The 17,257-nt window shown below is 33.0% G+C and overlaps 1 protein-coding gene across 1 annotated transcript in view; it reads left to right on the forward strand.

Annotated features, from left to right (window-relative positions):
* The window catches only part of LOC130676999 (dynein axonemal heavy chain 8), a 57,181-nt gene that overhangs the window by 11,296 nt on the left and 28,628 nt on the right, over positions 1-17,257 (forward strand). Inside the window, 17 exon segments of the mRNA XM_057483516.1 lie at positions 1,494-1,778; positions 1,864-2,094; positions 3,109-3,314; positions 3,473-3,693; positions 4,448-4,802; positions 4,891-5,029; positions 5,921-6,141; positions 6,206-6,878; positions 7,064-7,250; positions 7,577-7,719; positions 7,798-7,996; positions 8,150-8,268; positions 8,403-9,010; positions 10,220-10,420; positions 10,517-10,762; positions 12,277-12,595; positions 12,665-13,114. Coding sequence (XP_057339499.1) covers positions 1,494-1,778; positions 1,864-2,094; positions 3,109-3,314; positions 3,473-3,693; positions 4,448-4,802; positions 4,891-5,029; positions 5,921-6,141; positions 6,206-6,878; positions 7,064-7,250; positions 7,577-7,719; positions 7,798-7,996; positions 8,150-8,268; positions 8,403-9,010; positions 10,220-10,420; positions 10,517-10,762; positions 12,277-12,595; positions 12,665-13,114 — 4,803 coding nt within the window.

Raw genomic sequence — 17,257 nt, forward strand, 5'->3', positions numbered from 1 at the left:
GATTTTTCGATAAGCTCTCGACTTTTTCGACTTAAATTAAATTTTTTTCAACTTTTTGGACTTTTTTCATTTTAGTTTCGACTTATTTCAACTTATTCGTACTTTTTGATCTTAGTTTCAAATTGTTCGTCTTTACTTCGAGCACGATAGTCATTCATCTTACTTTTGACTTGCTGAATCAAGTCGAAAAAAAATTATTAATTAGTCTTACTTTCGCCTTAATATATAATAATTATTTCACCTTAGTTTAGACTTTTTCGTCTTAAATCGTGACTAAGTAAGCTAGTTAAGTATAAACCAAGGCGAAAACTCAATGTATTTCATATCTCCGTAGAAAAAAGTCGAGTTTGTTTTGTAAAAAACGGCTCTAAATTTCGACTTGGTAAACTAAGTCTAAATCCAGTTTTATTTTTGACCCGAGAATTAATTTATTTTTGGAATTATTTTATTTTTGAGATATCCTCGGATTGGGAAATGAAATTTTGGAGATGAAACACTAAGAACTTGAAATTTGAAAAAACAATTTGGAAACTGGGACATTTAAAAAAATTTTAATTTCACAAAAATTATTTATTTGAAAATATTTAAGCTAATGGTTGAAAAAATTTGTTTTAAGAAAAATTGAATTTTTTGAAAAAAACTCGATTTTTGATGTCAACTGCAAAAAAAAAAGCCAAAATTGAATAATTAACCCGAGTAATAAAGAAATAAAAATACAAAGTAGAAATTTTTGAATTTGTTGAGATTTGCACGGAAAAAAGCGCAGTTGAAAAATTACATTTTCGAATAGTAGTAAAGCTCTCCGAGTCTGAAACTGTAAAAATTACATTTTTTATCAGTAAATTTTACAGAAATAACAAATATTACAGTTTCAAACTCGATATTGTCGATTTAAACTGTAAAATTTGCTGCTTAAAATTGTATTAATTTTATTACTATAACAAATTTCTAAAATTACAGTTTAAGCTTTAATGTTTGAAGATTTTTGCCCCGAAAGCCTTTTTTACTGTAGAAACTGTAATTTTTCAACTGCTCTTTTTTCCGTGTGAAAGTCAGTCAATGGTTATGTAGATAATATTTTATTTAAAAAATTTTTATTTGGGTATCTGATAGTCCGAAAGCTTAACAACGGGCAATTCAGGCCATAGTTTCGATCAGGATCCACCTCAGAAAAATTCTATAGAAAATTGAGACTCACGAGCCTAAGCTAGAATAAAAAATTTTCTTTTCCTTCTTTGACGTGCTAGAATTCTTCCAAGCAACTTCTGATATTCCCAACGGCGAAAAACTAATTTTTTTTACACTTATGTTTGCTAGCATTCTTTCAATTAACTCGTTGGATATCAAAGGAAAAGTGAAAATGAATATAATTAACTCACAAATTTCTACGATATTTTTATATGCGAAAATAATTGCAACTTTTTAATAAATTCCGAATTAAAAAGCTCCAAAGGTTTTAGATAATAATGATAACAAAAATTGATTGAACACAGAATATTGACAAAGCGTGGGTGAAGCTAATGTACCGAGCCCGCGAGAAAGTTAACGCAGTTGAAACCTGCACCGGTGATGAAACGATGAGTCAATTTCTGCCTCACTTACTCGAGCAATTAGAGTCATGTCAAAAATCACTCAGCGGATATTTAGAAACAAAACGCGTCGCCTTTCCCAGATTTTGTTTCGTTTCGGACCCAACTCTGCTTGAGATCCTCGGTCAGGCTGCTGACAGTCACGCAATTCAAAATTATCTCGACGGTTTCTTCGATAACATCGCAAAGGTTAATTAACTGACCCTAATCTTCAATTGCTTTTTAACATAATTGCCAAAATTTCAAAATTTTTTTTTTTTTTTTTTAATCACAGCTAGACTTTTCAGACACCGAATATGATAAAATAACCGCGATGTATTCTCACGAAGATGAAAAAATTTTGTTGGAACAAGAAGTACTTTGTACAGGAGGAGTCGAAAATTGGCTGAATGTTCTTTTGAAAATGCATCAACAGTCCGTAGGTGCTGTGATATCACAAGGCCTTCAACTGTTGTCACATCCTGATACAGTTATTTTGACTCTTATAGATGAGTCTATTCTCCAAGTATTTATTTTTATAAAAATTTAAATATTTTTATTACGCGGAAAGAAAATTATGAGAAATTTTGCTATGCATTATGGGAATAGTTCCCATAATGGTATTGGAATTGTACCCATACTATTATAGGGATGGTTTCTATAATATATGGGAATGGTTCCCAAAATAGTATGGGTACAATGCCTATACCATTATGGGAACCATTCCCGTAATGGTATGGGAATAGATCCTATACTAATATGGGAACTATTCCCATAATGGTATAGGAACCATTCCCATAATATCATAAAAATTTTTTTTTGCAAAATAGTGTAGAAATTTTCCTCATGATATGGAGAGATTCAAATGAAGCTTCTTTGACGCTAAATTTGTTAAAAAAAAAATGTTTGTTAAAAGTTTTAATGTTTTTGCCAAATACAAATTTTTTTTTCAATGTTTGAATTTTTGTTTTTATATTTAATAATAATAATATTTCTGTGTATTGTAGAAGTGATGATACCGAAGTTAGCCGACGTCTGATAATTTTTGGATTTTTTTTAAAAGGTTGAATTATAAAAGAAAAATATTTGAAAAAATTGCACCTAGAGTTTATTGAGTTTTCTACATGTGCGTATTTTTATTTTTTTTTTTTTAAATTAAGTCGTTGAATAAAAATTCGAAAATTTTTAACCGTCTGCTAACTTCTGGATCATGTAGAAGTGACTACCACACTTTTCTTTAGATTAATTTCTTCATGATAGTATGGGAACCATTCCCATAATATTATAGAAATGGTTCCTATAATAGTATGGGGACAATGCCCATAATATTATGGGAATGATTCCCATAATGGTATAGGAACTATTCCAATAGCATTACGGGAACCATTCCTATAATATTATGGGAATGGTTCCTATGTTGGTATAGGAAAAATTTTTATAGAATTATGGGAACCGTCTCCATAATTTTCTTTCCGTGTACTTTTAATTGTGTTTTTATCTTCAACACTTCAGTAAAACGATTAATAAATAATGAATTTAGGTCGCTTTATTAGCACTTCAAACCCTTTGGACTCGTGATTCCGAGATAGCAATTATGACATCCCGACGTGATAAAATGATAATGAAGAAAACAAATCAATGGTTTTTGGATTTACTTAATGGGCTTATTGAAGTAACGGTTAAAGATCTTACTCAATATCAACGAGCTAAGTACGAAGCACTCATTACTATTCATGTTCATCAAAGGTAAAACTCCTTTTACTTTACCCTTTACTCTTTACTTCTTACTAAAACTCTCCTTTGCATTTATTTTCTGTCTCTTTCTCTCTTATTTTCTCATTTCCCCATTTAATCATCAGTAAAAACTTAAACTTAACATTTAATTTACCTCAATAAACTTTCAGAGACATTTTCGACGAGCTCTGTAAAAGTAAAATCCGTAGTATTCAAGACTTTGAATGGCTAAAACAAGCGAGATTTTATTACAACAACGAAACTGAAGACGTTGTTATAAAAATAACAGATGTTAATTTTATTTATCAGAACGAATTTCTTGGTTGTACTGATCGTCTTGTCATTACGCCACTGACAGATAGATGTTATATTACACTAGCACAGGCTGTTGGTAATAAAATAATAAATTAATTAATACTTAACACCGGGAGAAGTTTGAACACCACTGCCGGTGTTATTTTAATACCATTTTTGGAGTGGAATTCAATATCGATACACTGTAAAAAAAAACCGGGGTAAGTCCAGGCGGTATAGGTGTTAAATTTCAACACCAAAAGCGGTGGTAAAATAACAGCGCCGAAGGTGTAAATATTCTTTATCGGTATTCAAAAAATTTCTCAGCGTTGAAATATTTTTCGGTGGTGAAAATATTTTACTTTGTAAATATTTTTACTTACTCGATCACTACAGTTAATTAGTGGTTTATTTATTAATGAAATTATTGGTGATTGAAATAGTGGGCGTAAAATTGTGTAATTTTTGAATAAATTACGTATATAATAAATAATTACTTAAATAAGTACACAGTAAAATTGAAATTTCCTCCAGATAATATTCATTAAATTTTTATATCTTTTTAAAAGTAATACATTTTTTTTTCTAATTTCTATACGTGGAATTTGTTTTTACACCGATTTAACACCGGTATTTTAACACCGCCTACACCAGTGTTATTTCATTTTAACACCGCGCGATGTTAAATTGAGTCCATGTTTAACACCACTTCTATTATAGTGTAGGCTTAACATCGGGACAGCCTGGACTTACACCGTTTTTTTTTTCCAGTATTGATAAACAATAGAAGCAATAGAATAGCTGTGGTTAAGTAGTAAAAGATAATAAATTTTACAATTGTATTTTTAAAGGAATGAACTTTGGAGGTGCTCCAGCTGGACCCGCTGGAACTGGCAAAACAGAAACAACTAAAGACATGGGAAAAGCTCTTGGGAAATACGTCATCGTGTTCAACTGCTCTGATCAAATGGATTTCCGGGGTCTTGGTAGAATATTCAAGGTCTTAAATGTTTTATTATTATCGTATATCAATTGTCTATTTTATAATTAACTTTCAACATTAATACAGGGTCTTGCTCAAGCGGGAGCTTGGGGATGTTTTGATGAATTTAATCGTATCGATTTGCCTGTACTTTCTGTTGCGGCACAACAAATAGCTATTGTACTAACTGCGCGCAAAGAAAAACGTACAAGTTTTATGTTCAGGCATTTATACATTTTATAAATTATTATTATTATTTATTGTTATTCTTATTATTTATTGGGTAAGAATCCATTTGTTATTCATTTTTAGTGACGGTGAAACTTATAATATCGATTATGAATTTGGTATTTTCATAACAATGAATCCTGGATATGCTGGAAGACAAGAACTGCCGGAAAATTTGAAAACACAATTCCGTAGTGTTGCTATGATGGTACCGGACAGGCAAGTATGTTAATAATTTATTGAAAATCTGTATTATACTAATAACTAACCAAGTTTTTTATTTATTCACGCCAACCGAGGAATCTACTAAACATATTTCGGGAATAGTATATAAAATAAATAGTACCCGACTAGAAATTACTGTGGGATCGCCCACTGTATGTATCTGGATCTCTTTGGGCCCCAATGAAGCATTCCCAATAGGGAAATCCTTACGAGGGCCCAAACAGAACCCAATCGGGAAATCCCAAACAAAAATAAAATAATTCATGATCAGTATTTCCCACCTGGGTTCTGTGTGGGACCTGAGTGGGAGAACCCGACGTTAAAATATCTTAGATTTTTCGCATTTTAATATTTTTTTTAACAGGGGTACCCTAGTGGGATCTCTTGGGGATTTCCCTATTAGGGCCCAATTGGGACTGCCCAATAAGGGCCCATTTGGGGCTGCCCAAAGGCCTTTGCGTGACATCCCTATGGGGAATCCCAATAAATGCCCAATGGGTATCATCTAAAAATTTCTAGTCGGGTAGTTTTATTATAGAAATATTTCAATAAATTTTCGATTGTATCTACACGTGAAATTTTCTTGACATTTTAAGCAATTACTTTTATCTAGATTTTTATTAAAGTCCTAGGATTTGAGAAAAATTTACCAAAATGATATTGCACGATTTTTTTTTGCTAGTCGAAACACGAGAATCAGAGTCACGGTTTCGTGTCTTTAGTTTTTCTATGCTTCTAAATAATAAATTAATTTTTTTTCGTTGTACTGAATTTAAATGGCAATTTTCATGCTATCATATGAAATCGGCAAATGATAATTCTATAGAAAGTTAAAATTTTTATAACTTCTACTTGAAATAAAACTCAGTAAGAAATTTTTTTTTTGAAGATCATTATACGAGTAAAATTAGCAGCATGTGGATTTAAAGAAAATATTGTACTTTCCCGTAAATTTTTCACATTATACGCATTGTGTGAAGAACAACTGAGTAAACAAGTGCACTATGATTTCGGATTGAGAAATATATTATCATGTCTACGAACTCTTGGTGCCCAGAAACGCGCCCATCCCGGCGAATCCGAAGAAACAACACTCATGCGAGTCCTTCGGTAACTTTTAAAAAAACAATTATTGTCTAGACAATCTACTAAAAAATTCTAAAAAATGTTTTAGCGCAATGAATTTATCAAAACTAGTTGACGAAGATGAGCCATTATTTTTATCACTTATTGAAGACATGTTCCCGGGAATAAAATTAACAACACAAACGTACAAAGAACTACAAAATGGAATAACGAGCGCTGTAGAGTCGCTTGGAATCGTGAATAATCCTGAGTGGAATTTAAAAGTTATCCAACTTTATGAGACATCTCTAGTGCGCCACGGTCTGATGGTACTTGGTCCCACGGGATCCGGAAAGACGCGTTGTATGTGGGCATTAATGAGAGCTTTGAGTTTGATGGGAAAACCTCATAAAGAGATTCGTATGAATCCAAAAGCCATTACTGCGCCGCAAATGTTTGGTAGACTTGATGTTGCAACTAATGACTGGACTGACGGCATATTTTCGACACTTTGGCGCCGGACAATGGCTATAAAGAAGACAGAATATGTATGGCTGGTACTAGATGGACCAGTAGACGCAGTATGGATAGAAAATCTGAATTCTGTTCTTGATGATAATAAAACACTGACACTCGCTAATGGCGATCGTATTATAATGGCGTCAAATAGTAAACTCGTGTTTGAACCAGACAATATTGACAATGCATCGCCGGCGACTGTTTCGCGAATGGGGATGGTCTTTATCAGCGCTTCTGTGTTAAAATGGTTACCGATACTCGAGGTGACTGACTTTGTGAATTTATTCTGATTACCTACATATATATAGATATATATGTACAGCTCATTGTCAGTGTCTTTTGTATTTTAGTTTGTATAATATTTATCTCTTTGGTCTTTTGTCTCAGCTTTATCGTTACTGCTGCTGTTGTTTCACAGCAGTCGAGATCTCATGCAATATGATTACAGGGTTGGCTGAAGACCAGACCAAGCCATCAAGCGGAAATACTGCGAGGACTTTTCCATAAAATATATGACGACGCTCATACATTTGTACAGACCAAGCTCCTTGCTAAGATGACGCTTCTGGAGTCTCTTTACATCAGACAGTCTATCGATTTGCTGACAGGACTCTTGCTTCAGGATGATACTAACAGTATGAACAATTGTTTTATTTATATTTTTTATAAATATATATAAGCCCAGGAAAAACTTTACGCAAATTATGCTGTCTGAGAAAACTAGAAACTGTCTAAATATCTCGAGATTTCTCTTTCCTTTTTAGTAAATAAAATAATCAAAATTTCTCAAAGTTAAATTTTGAAATGTAGATTTTAATTTTTTAGTGAAAATTACATTTGTTTTTATGACTTATTATTGACTCAGTTTAAATTTTAGACGCAAATATGAGACACATGAATTTTTTAAAAATAATTTCAGAATTTTCAAAATATTAATTTTTTGAATTTATTAAAATTTAAGAATATCAAGATTTCCATATCGAAAAACTATTTCTTTTCTCACTTCTATGGAGTCTTGGCGCCGTTCTCGAGTTAGACACACGAGCTGCTTTACAAGAATTCTTGTTAAGTCATCCGTCGAAATGCGACTGGCCGAAACTCTCAGTAAATACAAAATAACAATTAGCTAAATTGTTAATTTGACAATGGATTTTAATACGGATGTTAAATGTTTGGATAAAGCCAGAGGAAACACTGTACGAGTACCTAGTTTCGGATAAAGGCGAATGGATACATTGGAGCCAGATGGTACCTGACTTCGTATATCCACCGGAGCGTGTGCTAGAGTATTACAGGATATTGGTTCCAAATGTGGATAACACGAGGACTCTGTTTCTGATAGACGTAATTGCGCGGCAAGGAAAAGCCGTTTTGCTCATTGGTAATGTAGCCTATATTATTTTTTTGTTTGCTAACATATTTTATTTCAATAACAAAAGGGTTTAGTAAATTTCGTCTTATTTATAAAACGGCTCGACTTAAATTTCAAATTTAACCCGAATAAATATTTTTTAAAAAATTTAATAAACTACAGGTGAACAGGGAACTGGAAAAACAGTCATGATAAAAAGTTACATGTCTAAATACGATCCCGAGTATCATTTAAATAAATCATTTAATTTTTCATCTGCATCAACGCCGAACATGGTCCAGGTAAAATAATTTTAAAGCCTTTTAAATAAAATTAAAAAAATTAATTACTTGATAACTGACGAATTAATTAATTTATGAAACAATAATTAATTTTTTTTTTGGTGAACTTTCTTACTATGATTAATTATTGTTAGAGAGTATTCGAAAGTTACGTAGAAAAACGAGTTGGTACGACGTACGGACCAGCTGGTGGAAAGAAAATGACAGTTTTTATTGATGATATTAATATGCCGGCGATTAATGAATGGGGTGATCAAATAACAAATGAAATAGTGCGTCAATTAATGGAATACTCGGGTTTTTATTCGTTGGATAAACCCGGTGATTTTAATTTCATACAAGACATACAATTATTAGCAGCAATGATACACCCTGGCGGGGGCAGAAATGACATCCCTCCTCGTTTAAAACGACAGTTTAATATTTTTAACTGCACGTTACCATCTGATAGATCAATGGACACGATATTTAGTGCTATTGGTTGCGGTTATTTCAGCGAATCAAGATTCAATAATGAAATTGTTAATTTTTTACCGAAATTAGTACCGCTGACACGTATTATTTGGCAACAGACTAAAGCTAAAATGTTACCAACCCCAGCCAAATTTCACTATGTATTTAATTTACGTGATTTGTCACGTATTTGGGAAGGGATTCTTCGAATCGAGAGAGACGAATGCAAAACACCGGGAACTTTGCTTAAGCTCTGGGATCACGAATGCACTCGTGTTATTTCAGACAGGTAATCAACGTCTCATATTTATTCTTAATTTCGTTTATTTATATTTACACTCCCGAGTCGAAATTTAGAGCCTATATAGGTCCCTATAGCCCGAAATAGATCCGATTGAGAGCCCTGTAGGCCTCTAGCTCCGACTTTGAACCCAGAGGTCTGAACATTCACTGAGAGGTCCGATTTTGAACCTTCAAGTCCGACAATATTACTCCCATAATAAATTTCGATTCATTATTATTAAATTATTTGTGATGATATAAAAAATTACAGATTTTTTAAAATTAATTGTAAGCATTATTTTTTTGACATGCAACGAAATTTATATGAAATTAATTGTCATTTTTCTATTATTATCATCTTATTATAAAAAATTGAACTATTAACAGCATTTGCTAATTTAACAAGGAAACAGACTCTATTTCGAGCCTCCAAGTCCGGAATAGATCCGACTTTAGAAGGTTCAAAATGGGCTCTAAATTTCGACTCAGGCTGTAAAAAAACCGTAGTAAGGGTGTTAAAAAATTCTTTGCTGGTGAAAATATTTAACTTTGTGAATATTTTTACTTACTTGATCACTACAGTTAATTAGCGGTTTTATTAATCAATGAAATTATTGATCATTGAAATGGTGGGCGTAAAATTGTGTAATTTTTAAATAAATTACGTATGGCATAAATAATAATAACCGGCAGTGTTGCCAGTTACTACCAGTGACTCATTTCCAGCTCATTTAATTCATCTCTTTCTTTAATATTTTTATTTTATTAAAAAATTTTTAAAAAATTTAGTCATATAAGTTTGTGTGGTTTTAATTTTTTAAAATCATAGTTATGATACTTGGCAACACCGCAATATTAAATACATGGCCGCGGAACGCCGCGGCGCGACGAACGGAGGGGTAAATAAGTACATAGCAAAATTTAAATTTCCTCCAGATAATATTCATTAAATTTTTATATTTTCTTACATGCAATACTTTTTTTTTTCTAATTTCTATACGTGGAATTTTTTTTTTCACACCGATTTAATACCGGTATTTTAACACCACCAAATTACACCTTCTACACCGGTGTTATTTCATTTTAACACCGCGTGGTGTTAAATTAAGCCCATTTTTAACACCGCTCTTTTTACTGTGTATTTGCTGAAGATTTTTGAAACCCGCATAGAATTTAATATTTTTAAAAAATATTTTTTATTTTATTTAAATTGTAGATTTGTAAATGCCGACGATAGAAATTGGTTTAAAAAATGCTTACGTGAAACGGGTGAAAAATATTTAGGAGATGATTTCAAATATTATGAAGCTATTGATGGGTATTTCGTTGACTTTTTACGCGAACCTCCTGAACCGACGGGTGATGAGCCAGATGATTTTATTTTTGAAGCACCGAAAGTTTACGAACAAGTTCTGAGGTATTATATTTTAACGAAAATTTATCATGTTATAAATTTATCTATTTATTTCTTTTCATCGTTTGAAAAATAACTGTGTTGTTATAAATATTTAAGTTATGAAGCTGTAATATCAAAAGTGCATGAAAATATGGCTCAATTTAATGAAAGCATTCGCGGTATGAACCTAGATTTGGTATTCTTTAACGACGCTTTGGTTCATTTAATGAGAATTTCACGAATTCTTGGAGTGTCAAGGGGCAATGCGATGCTAGTTGGTGTTGGCGGATCTGGTAAACAGAGTTTAACAAGATTAGCCTCTTTTATTGCTGGTTATAATTTTTTTCAAATTGTTTTAACGAGGTATGATAAAATATAATACTATAAAAATTTTTAGCCGTCTAAAAATTTCGGTAATTTAAAAAATGTGGACCAGTAAAAATTTATGAAAAAAAAAATCGAAAGCTTCAGAAATTTCCGTAGTTTACCGATAGTTTACTGAATTTTTATCAAAGTAGAGTAATTCCTAACAAAAAAAAGTTACGGACCACTTTTCGTAAAACACATAGAGACGTCATCCTCCCTGCTCGGATATGGCTTCAAAAGTCAACAAGAAAATTTTTTTTAGGACTTTTTGGGGGATTTCCTACTAGAGTACATCGAAATGATTAAAAATCGTTAATGTCGTGTAAAGTTATTCCCAACAGATAAAAAGTTACGGGCCACTAGTCATAGATAGTCATCCTCATTCATCCTCATTTATCTTCATTTATCCTCATATTGATGTGGATTCGAAAAATAAATTATTCGCAGGACGTTAGTGGGTTTTTCCTACTAGAAGACATCATAATGAACAAAAAATGTTTGTATTACACAGAGTTATTCCCAACAGACGAATAATTAAGGGCCACCTTTCGTAGATAGTCATCCTCATTCATCCTCATATTGATCTGGATTCGAAAAATAAATTTTTCTTTGAATTATTTTCGGGTTCTCCTACTAGAAGACATCATGATGAACAAAAAATGTTTGTATTACACAGAGTTATTCCCAACAGACGAATAGTTAAGGGCCACCTTTCATAGATAGTCATCCTCATTCATCCTCATATTGATCTGGATTCGAAAAATAAATTTTTCTTTGAATTATTTTCGGGTTTTCCTACTAGAGGACAACGAAATGAACAAGAAACGTTTATATTGTATAGAGTTATTACTGACAGAAAATGATTTCCGTAATATACTGACTTTTTTACTGACGAAGTGCACTACTACATATATGGCCCTTTCCTTTAATTTTTTAAAAAATTTAAATCACAGCTTAAAAAACCTTCATAAAGATTTTTTAAAGCCTACTATTTTTGACTGCGAATTTTTTCAAATAAAACTAACTTTCAAAATTACAAACAATGCCAAGACAAAAGTTAATTTGCTAAGATCTGAAGTGAAATAGAGATTATTTAGAGTCATGTTGATTTGTATAAGCTTTTATATGAATTCGAAACAAGTTTCAGACAACAGTCAACTTACAAACGAACTTTAATGACTTTCCAAACTTCTCATATCCTTCAAGATTACTTGATATTATAAATCTCTCTTGAACTACAACATTAGTTGCTATTTATCTACTTTGGAGAAATATAATAATAATTACAACCAAGCTTCAAAATTTCAATGCATGTCCGTATAAAAATTATAATAATATATGTCATGAACTAAAAATCAGAAATTTTTTCATAAATTTATTTTTCTGTCCGTAAATTTTTACGGTCATCATTTTTAAAATCCCATAATTTAAAAAATAATTTAATTATTTAAATATTAAATTCTGGTTTTGTTTTTTATTGAGCGCTAAAATTTAAAATTGAAATTACACAGAATTTATAACGTCGCAAGTTTGATGGATGACATAAGAAAACTTTACCGTGAAGCCGGTACCGGAAATAAAGGAATAACATTTATTTTTACTGACAACGAGATTAAGGATGAATCATTTCTTGAATACATAAATAACGTATTAAGTGTCGGAGAAATAGCAAATTTATTTACTAAAGACGAGCTTGATGATATAACGACAAGTGTAATTCCATTGATGAAAAAAGATGATCCTAAATGTCCGCCGACCCAAGACAATCTTTACAACTATTTCATAACACGTGCGAGAAATAATCTCCACATTGTTTTATGTTTTTCACCGGTAATTAATATTTATAATTAAATAACAATTCATTAATGAAATTTAATTGGCCGATTGGTAAACCCATAGGTGGGCGAAAAATTTCGTTCGCGATCATTAAAATTTCCCGCATTGATATCTGGTTGCACAATGAATTGGTTTAGCAGATGGCCTAGAGATGCACTTTGTGCAGTCAGCAATCACTTTTTAAAAAATTTTGATATTGTATGTGGAAATGATATCAAAGAGCAATTGATTGAAACGATGGGCGAAGTACACGATAATATTAGTGAGACTTGTAATGATTATTATGACAGATATCGCAGACGTATTTACGTCACGCCGAAATCATTTTTGTCATTTATCAATGGGTATAAAGAAATTTATAAGCAACGTCTAGACGAAATCAATAACCTCGCATTCCGTATGAGCAACGGTTTGAGTAAACTTGTGGATGCTGCTGCTCAAGTAGACGAGTTACGAAAAGTTTTGGTTAAGAATCAGGCTGAAATTGCTGTAAAGAATGTCCAAGTTGAGAAGGTAAATTTTATTGATCTTTTATATTAAATTTCATTTTTAAATTTAACTATACTACATAATTTTTATATCAATATACAAATACTTCAATAAATTTCAATATTTTAAATAATTTGTTTAAAATTAAAAAAATTTATTTACTAAATTTATAGACTGCAAAAATTTATTTTTTATCCATGTCAGTAAGTGGAAATGTTTTCGGGCTTCATGCAATGAAATTTCATCTCAATCAAAATAAAATATTTCCATATATATAATTAAATTCATAACTTTTATTAAAAAAAATTTAATATTTTGTAGAACTGCATTGCAATAAATTTAAAAAAAAAAAAAAGAGTGTGTGTCAGCTCCGACGCACGATTGGAGTTTACTCCTTCAGATCGACTGTCTAAATAGGCACAGAATTAAAGATTTACTACTCTAAGAAAGAGGTTAATACCAGATCAAATGGTAAATAAACGAATCAATCAAGATACCTAAATACTGTATTTTTATTCTATTTTAGTCTAGTTGAAAAGTTGACTTCCTGCGAAAAATAGTTACAGGTCTCCTAAAAATATAGTTGATAGCTTGAACGATCCGGAATGGCGTCTAGAAAAAGACGTTTTTTGGATTTGGTTTTTTGGAAAAATAAAATTACAATTGTTATGAACGAATAACCGTTAAAAAAATGAGCCGTCCAGCTTTTTGGCAAAATCTCAAAAAGTATAAGTGATAACTCACATATAGAAAAAGTTTCTGGAAGAGAGGAAAATTTTAGTCGAAAAGTTCTCGACTCCTCGAATTGTAGCTCCAACATTTATAATATTAATTTAACATTGAAAATCAGCTTTGCCGCGGCAGTTTCGGCGTGCGCACGCCGCAACTTTAGTGAGCGTAGTTTTTTAATTATTTTTTATAATTCATGCGATATAAGTGCTATCTAAGCCCACGCTCTTATTCACCAAATAGTTGATTGTCCATTCAACTGTTTCCACGATATTTGTGTGCGTTGTACGGTTATCTGCGTGCGACAACTAAACTTGTTCCATTTAAATATAGTGGGAACCTAAACATGCAAACATGCAAATAACCTTCTCAATAAGACAATTTATAGATGAATTGAGAAAAATATAGATAGCCCGAACTGGGAATCGAACCCAGACCAATTCGGTATCGCGCCGAGTGCTCTACCAGTCCAACACCTCGAGATGCCCTCTACGTACCCCACTACATGGTTCTGTCGAGAGTCTAGGATTCAAATATTGGTATTCCTCCAGTATTTTCTGTTATTTTCCATAAAAAGAGCCTCGGAAATCATGTCGAAGAACAACCAGGAGGAAATATAGACCCAGCACTCGGTGTTGTAATAAAAATAGAAGTATCGCCAGTTGAATTCTCTGGAAATCCCAGAGACATCCCATAGAAATCCCATAGAAATAATAGACCCAGCTCTATGTGTTGTAAAAAAGATAGGAGTATCGCCAGTTAAATTCTCTGGAAATCCCAGAGACATCCCATAGAAATCCCAGAAAAAAAATAAAACCAGCTCTCGGTGTTGTGAAAAAAAATAGAAGTATCGCCAGTTCAATTTTCTGGAAATCCCAGAGACATCCCATAGAAATCCCATAAAAAAAATAGACCCAGCTCTCGGTGTTGTAAACAAGATAGAAGTATCGCCAGTTCAATTCTCTGGAAATCCCAAAGACATCCCATGGAAATCCCGTAGAAAAAATAGACCCAGCTCTCGGTGTTGTAAACAAGATAGAAGTATCGCCAGTTCAATTCTCTGGAAATCCCAGAGACATCCCATAGAAATCCCATAGAAAAAATAGACCCAGCTCTCGTAGTTGTAAACAAGATAGAAGTATCGCCAGTTCAATTCTCTGGAAATCCCAGAGACATCCCATAGAAATCCCATAGAAAAAATAGACCCAGCTCTCGTAGTTGTAAACAAAATAGAAGTATCGCCAGTTGAATTCTCTGGAAATCCCAAAGACATCCCATAGAAATCCCGTAGAAAAAATAGACCCAGCTCTCGTAGTTGTAAACAAGATAGAAGTATCGCCAGTTCAATTCTCTGGAAATCCCAGAGACATCCCATAGAAATCCCATAGAAAAAATAGACCCAGCTCTCGTAGTTGTAAACAAAATAGAAGTATCGCCAGTTGAATTCTCTGGAAATACCAGCGACATCCCAGAGACATCCCATAGAAAAAAAAGACCCAGCTCTCGGTGTTGTAAAAAAAATAGAAGTATCGCCAGTTAAATTCTCTGAAAATTCAGAGACATCCCATAGAAATCCCATAAAAAAAATAGACCCAGCTTCCGGTGTTGTAAAAAAAAATAGAAGTGTCGCCAGTTAAATTCTCTGGAAATCCCAGAGACATCTCATAGAAATCCCATAGAAATAATAGACCCAGCTCTAGGTGTTGGAAAAAAGATAGAAGTATCGCCAGTTCAATTCTCTGGAAATCCCAGAGACATCCCATAGAAATCCCATAGAAAAAATAGACCCAGCTCTCGTAGTTGTAAACAAAATAGAAGTATCGCCAGTTGAATTCTCTGGAAATCCCAAAGACATCCCATAGAAATCCCGTAGAAAAAATAGACCCAGCTCTCGTAGTTGTAAACAAGATAGAAGTATCGCCAGTTCAATTCTCTGGAAATCCCAGAGCCATCCCATAGAAATCGCATAGAAAAAATAGACCCAGCTCTCGGTGTTGTAAAAAAGATAGAAGTATCGCCAGTTAAATTCTCTGAAAATCCCAGAGCCATCCCATAGAAATCCCATAGAAAAAATAGACCCAGCTCTCGGTGTTGTAAAAAAGATAGAAGTGTCGCCAGTTAAATTCTCTGGAAATCCCAGAGACATCTCATAGAAATCCCATAGAAATAATAGACCCAGCTCTAGGTGTTGTAAAAAAGATAGAAGTATCGCCAGTTCAATTCTCTGGAAATCCCAGAGCCATCCCATAGAAATCCCATAGAAAAAATAGACCCAGCTCTCGGTGTTGTAAAAAAGATAGAAGTGTCGCCAGTTAAATTCTCTGGAAATCCCAGAGACATCTCATAGAAATCCCATAGAAATAATAGACCCAGCTCTAGGTGTTGTAAAAAAGATAGAAGTATCGCCAGTTAAATTCTCTGAAAATTCAGAGACATCCCATAGAAATCCCATAAAAAAAATAGACCCAGCTTCCGGTGTTGTAAAAAAAAATAGAAGTATCGCCAGTTGAATTCTCTGGAAATCCCAGAGACATTCCATAGAAATCCCATAGAAAAAATAGACCCAGCTCTCGGTGTTGTAAAAAAGATAGAAGTATCGCCAGTTAAATTCTCTGGAAATCTCAGAGACATCCCATAGAAATTCTATAGAAATAATAGACCCAGCTTTCGGTGTTGTAAACAAGATAGAAGTATCGCCAGTTGAATTCTCTGGAAATCCCAGAGACATTCCATAGAAATCCCATAGAAAAAATAGACCCAGCTCTCGGTGTTGTAAACAAGGTAGAAGTATCGCCAGTTCAATTCTCTGGAAATCCCAGAGACATCCTATAGAAATCCCATAGAAAAAATAGACCCAGCTCTCGTAGTTGTAAACAAGATAGAAGTATCGCCAGTTCAATTCTCTGGAAATCCCAGAGACATCCCATAGAAATCCCATAGACAAAATAGACCCAGCTCTCGGTGTTGTAAAAAAGATAGAAGTATCGCCAGTTAAATTCTCTGGAAATCTCAGAGACATCCCATAGAAATTCTATAGAAATAATAGACCCAGCTTTCGGTGTTGTAAACAAGATAGAAGTATCGCCAGTTGAATTCTCTGGAAATCCCAGAGACATTCCATAGAAATCCCATAGAAAAAATAGACCCAGCTCTCGGTGTTGTAAACAAGATAGAAGTATCGCCAGTTGAATTCTCTGGAAATACCAGCGACATCCCAGAGACATCCCATAGAAAAACTAGACCCAGCTCTCGGTGTTGTAAAAGAAATAGAAGTATCGCCAGTTCAATTCTCTGGAAATCCCAAAGACATCCCATAGAAATCCCATAGAAAAAATAGACCCAGCTCTCGGTGTTGTAAACAAGATAGAAGTATCGCCAGTTGAATTCTCTGGAAATCTCAGAGACATCCCATAGAAATTCTATAGAAATAATAGACCC

Source organism: Microplitis mediator, chromosome 11 (genome assembly GCF_029852145.1).
Source record: "Microplitis mediator isolate UGA2020A chromosome 11, iyMicMedi2.1, whole genome shotgun sequence".
Lineage (NCBI taxonomy): Eukaryota > Metazoa > Arthropoda > Insecta > Hymenoptera > Braconidae > Microplitis > Microplitis mediator.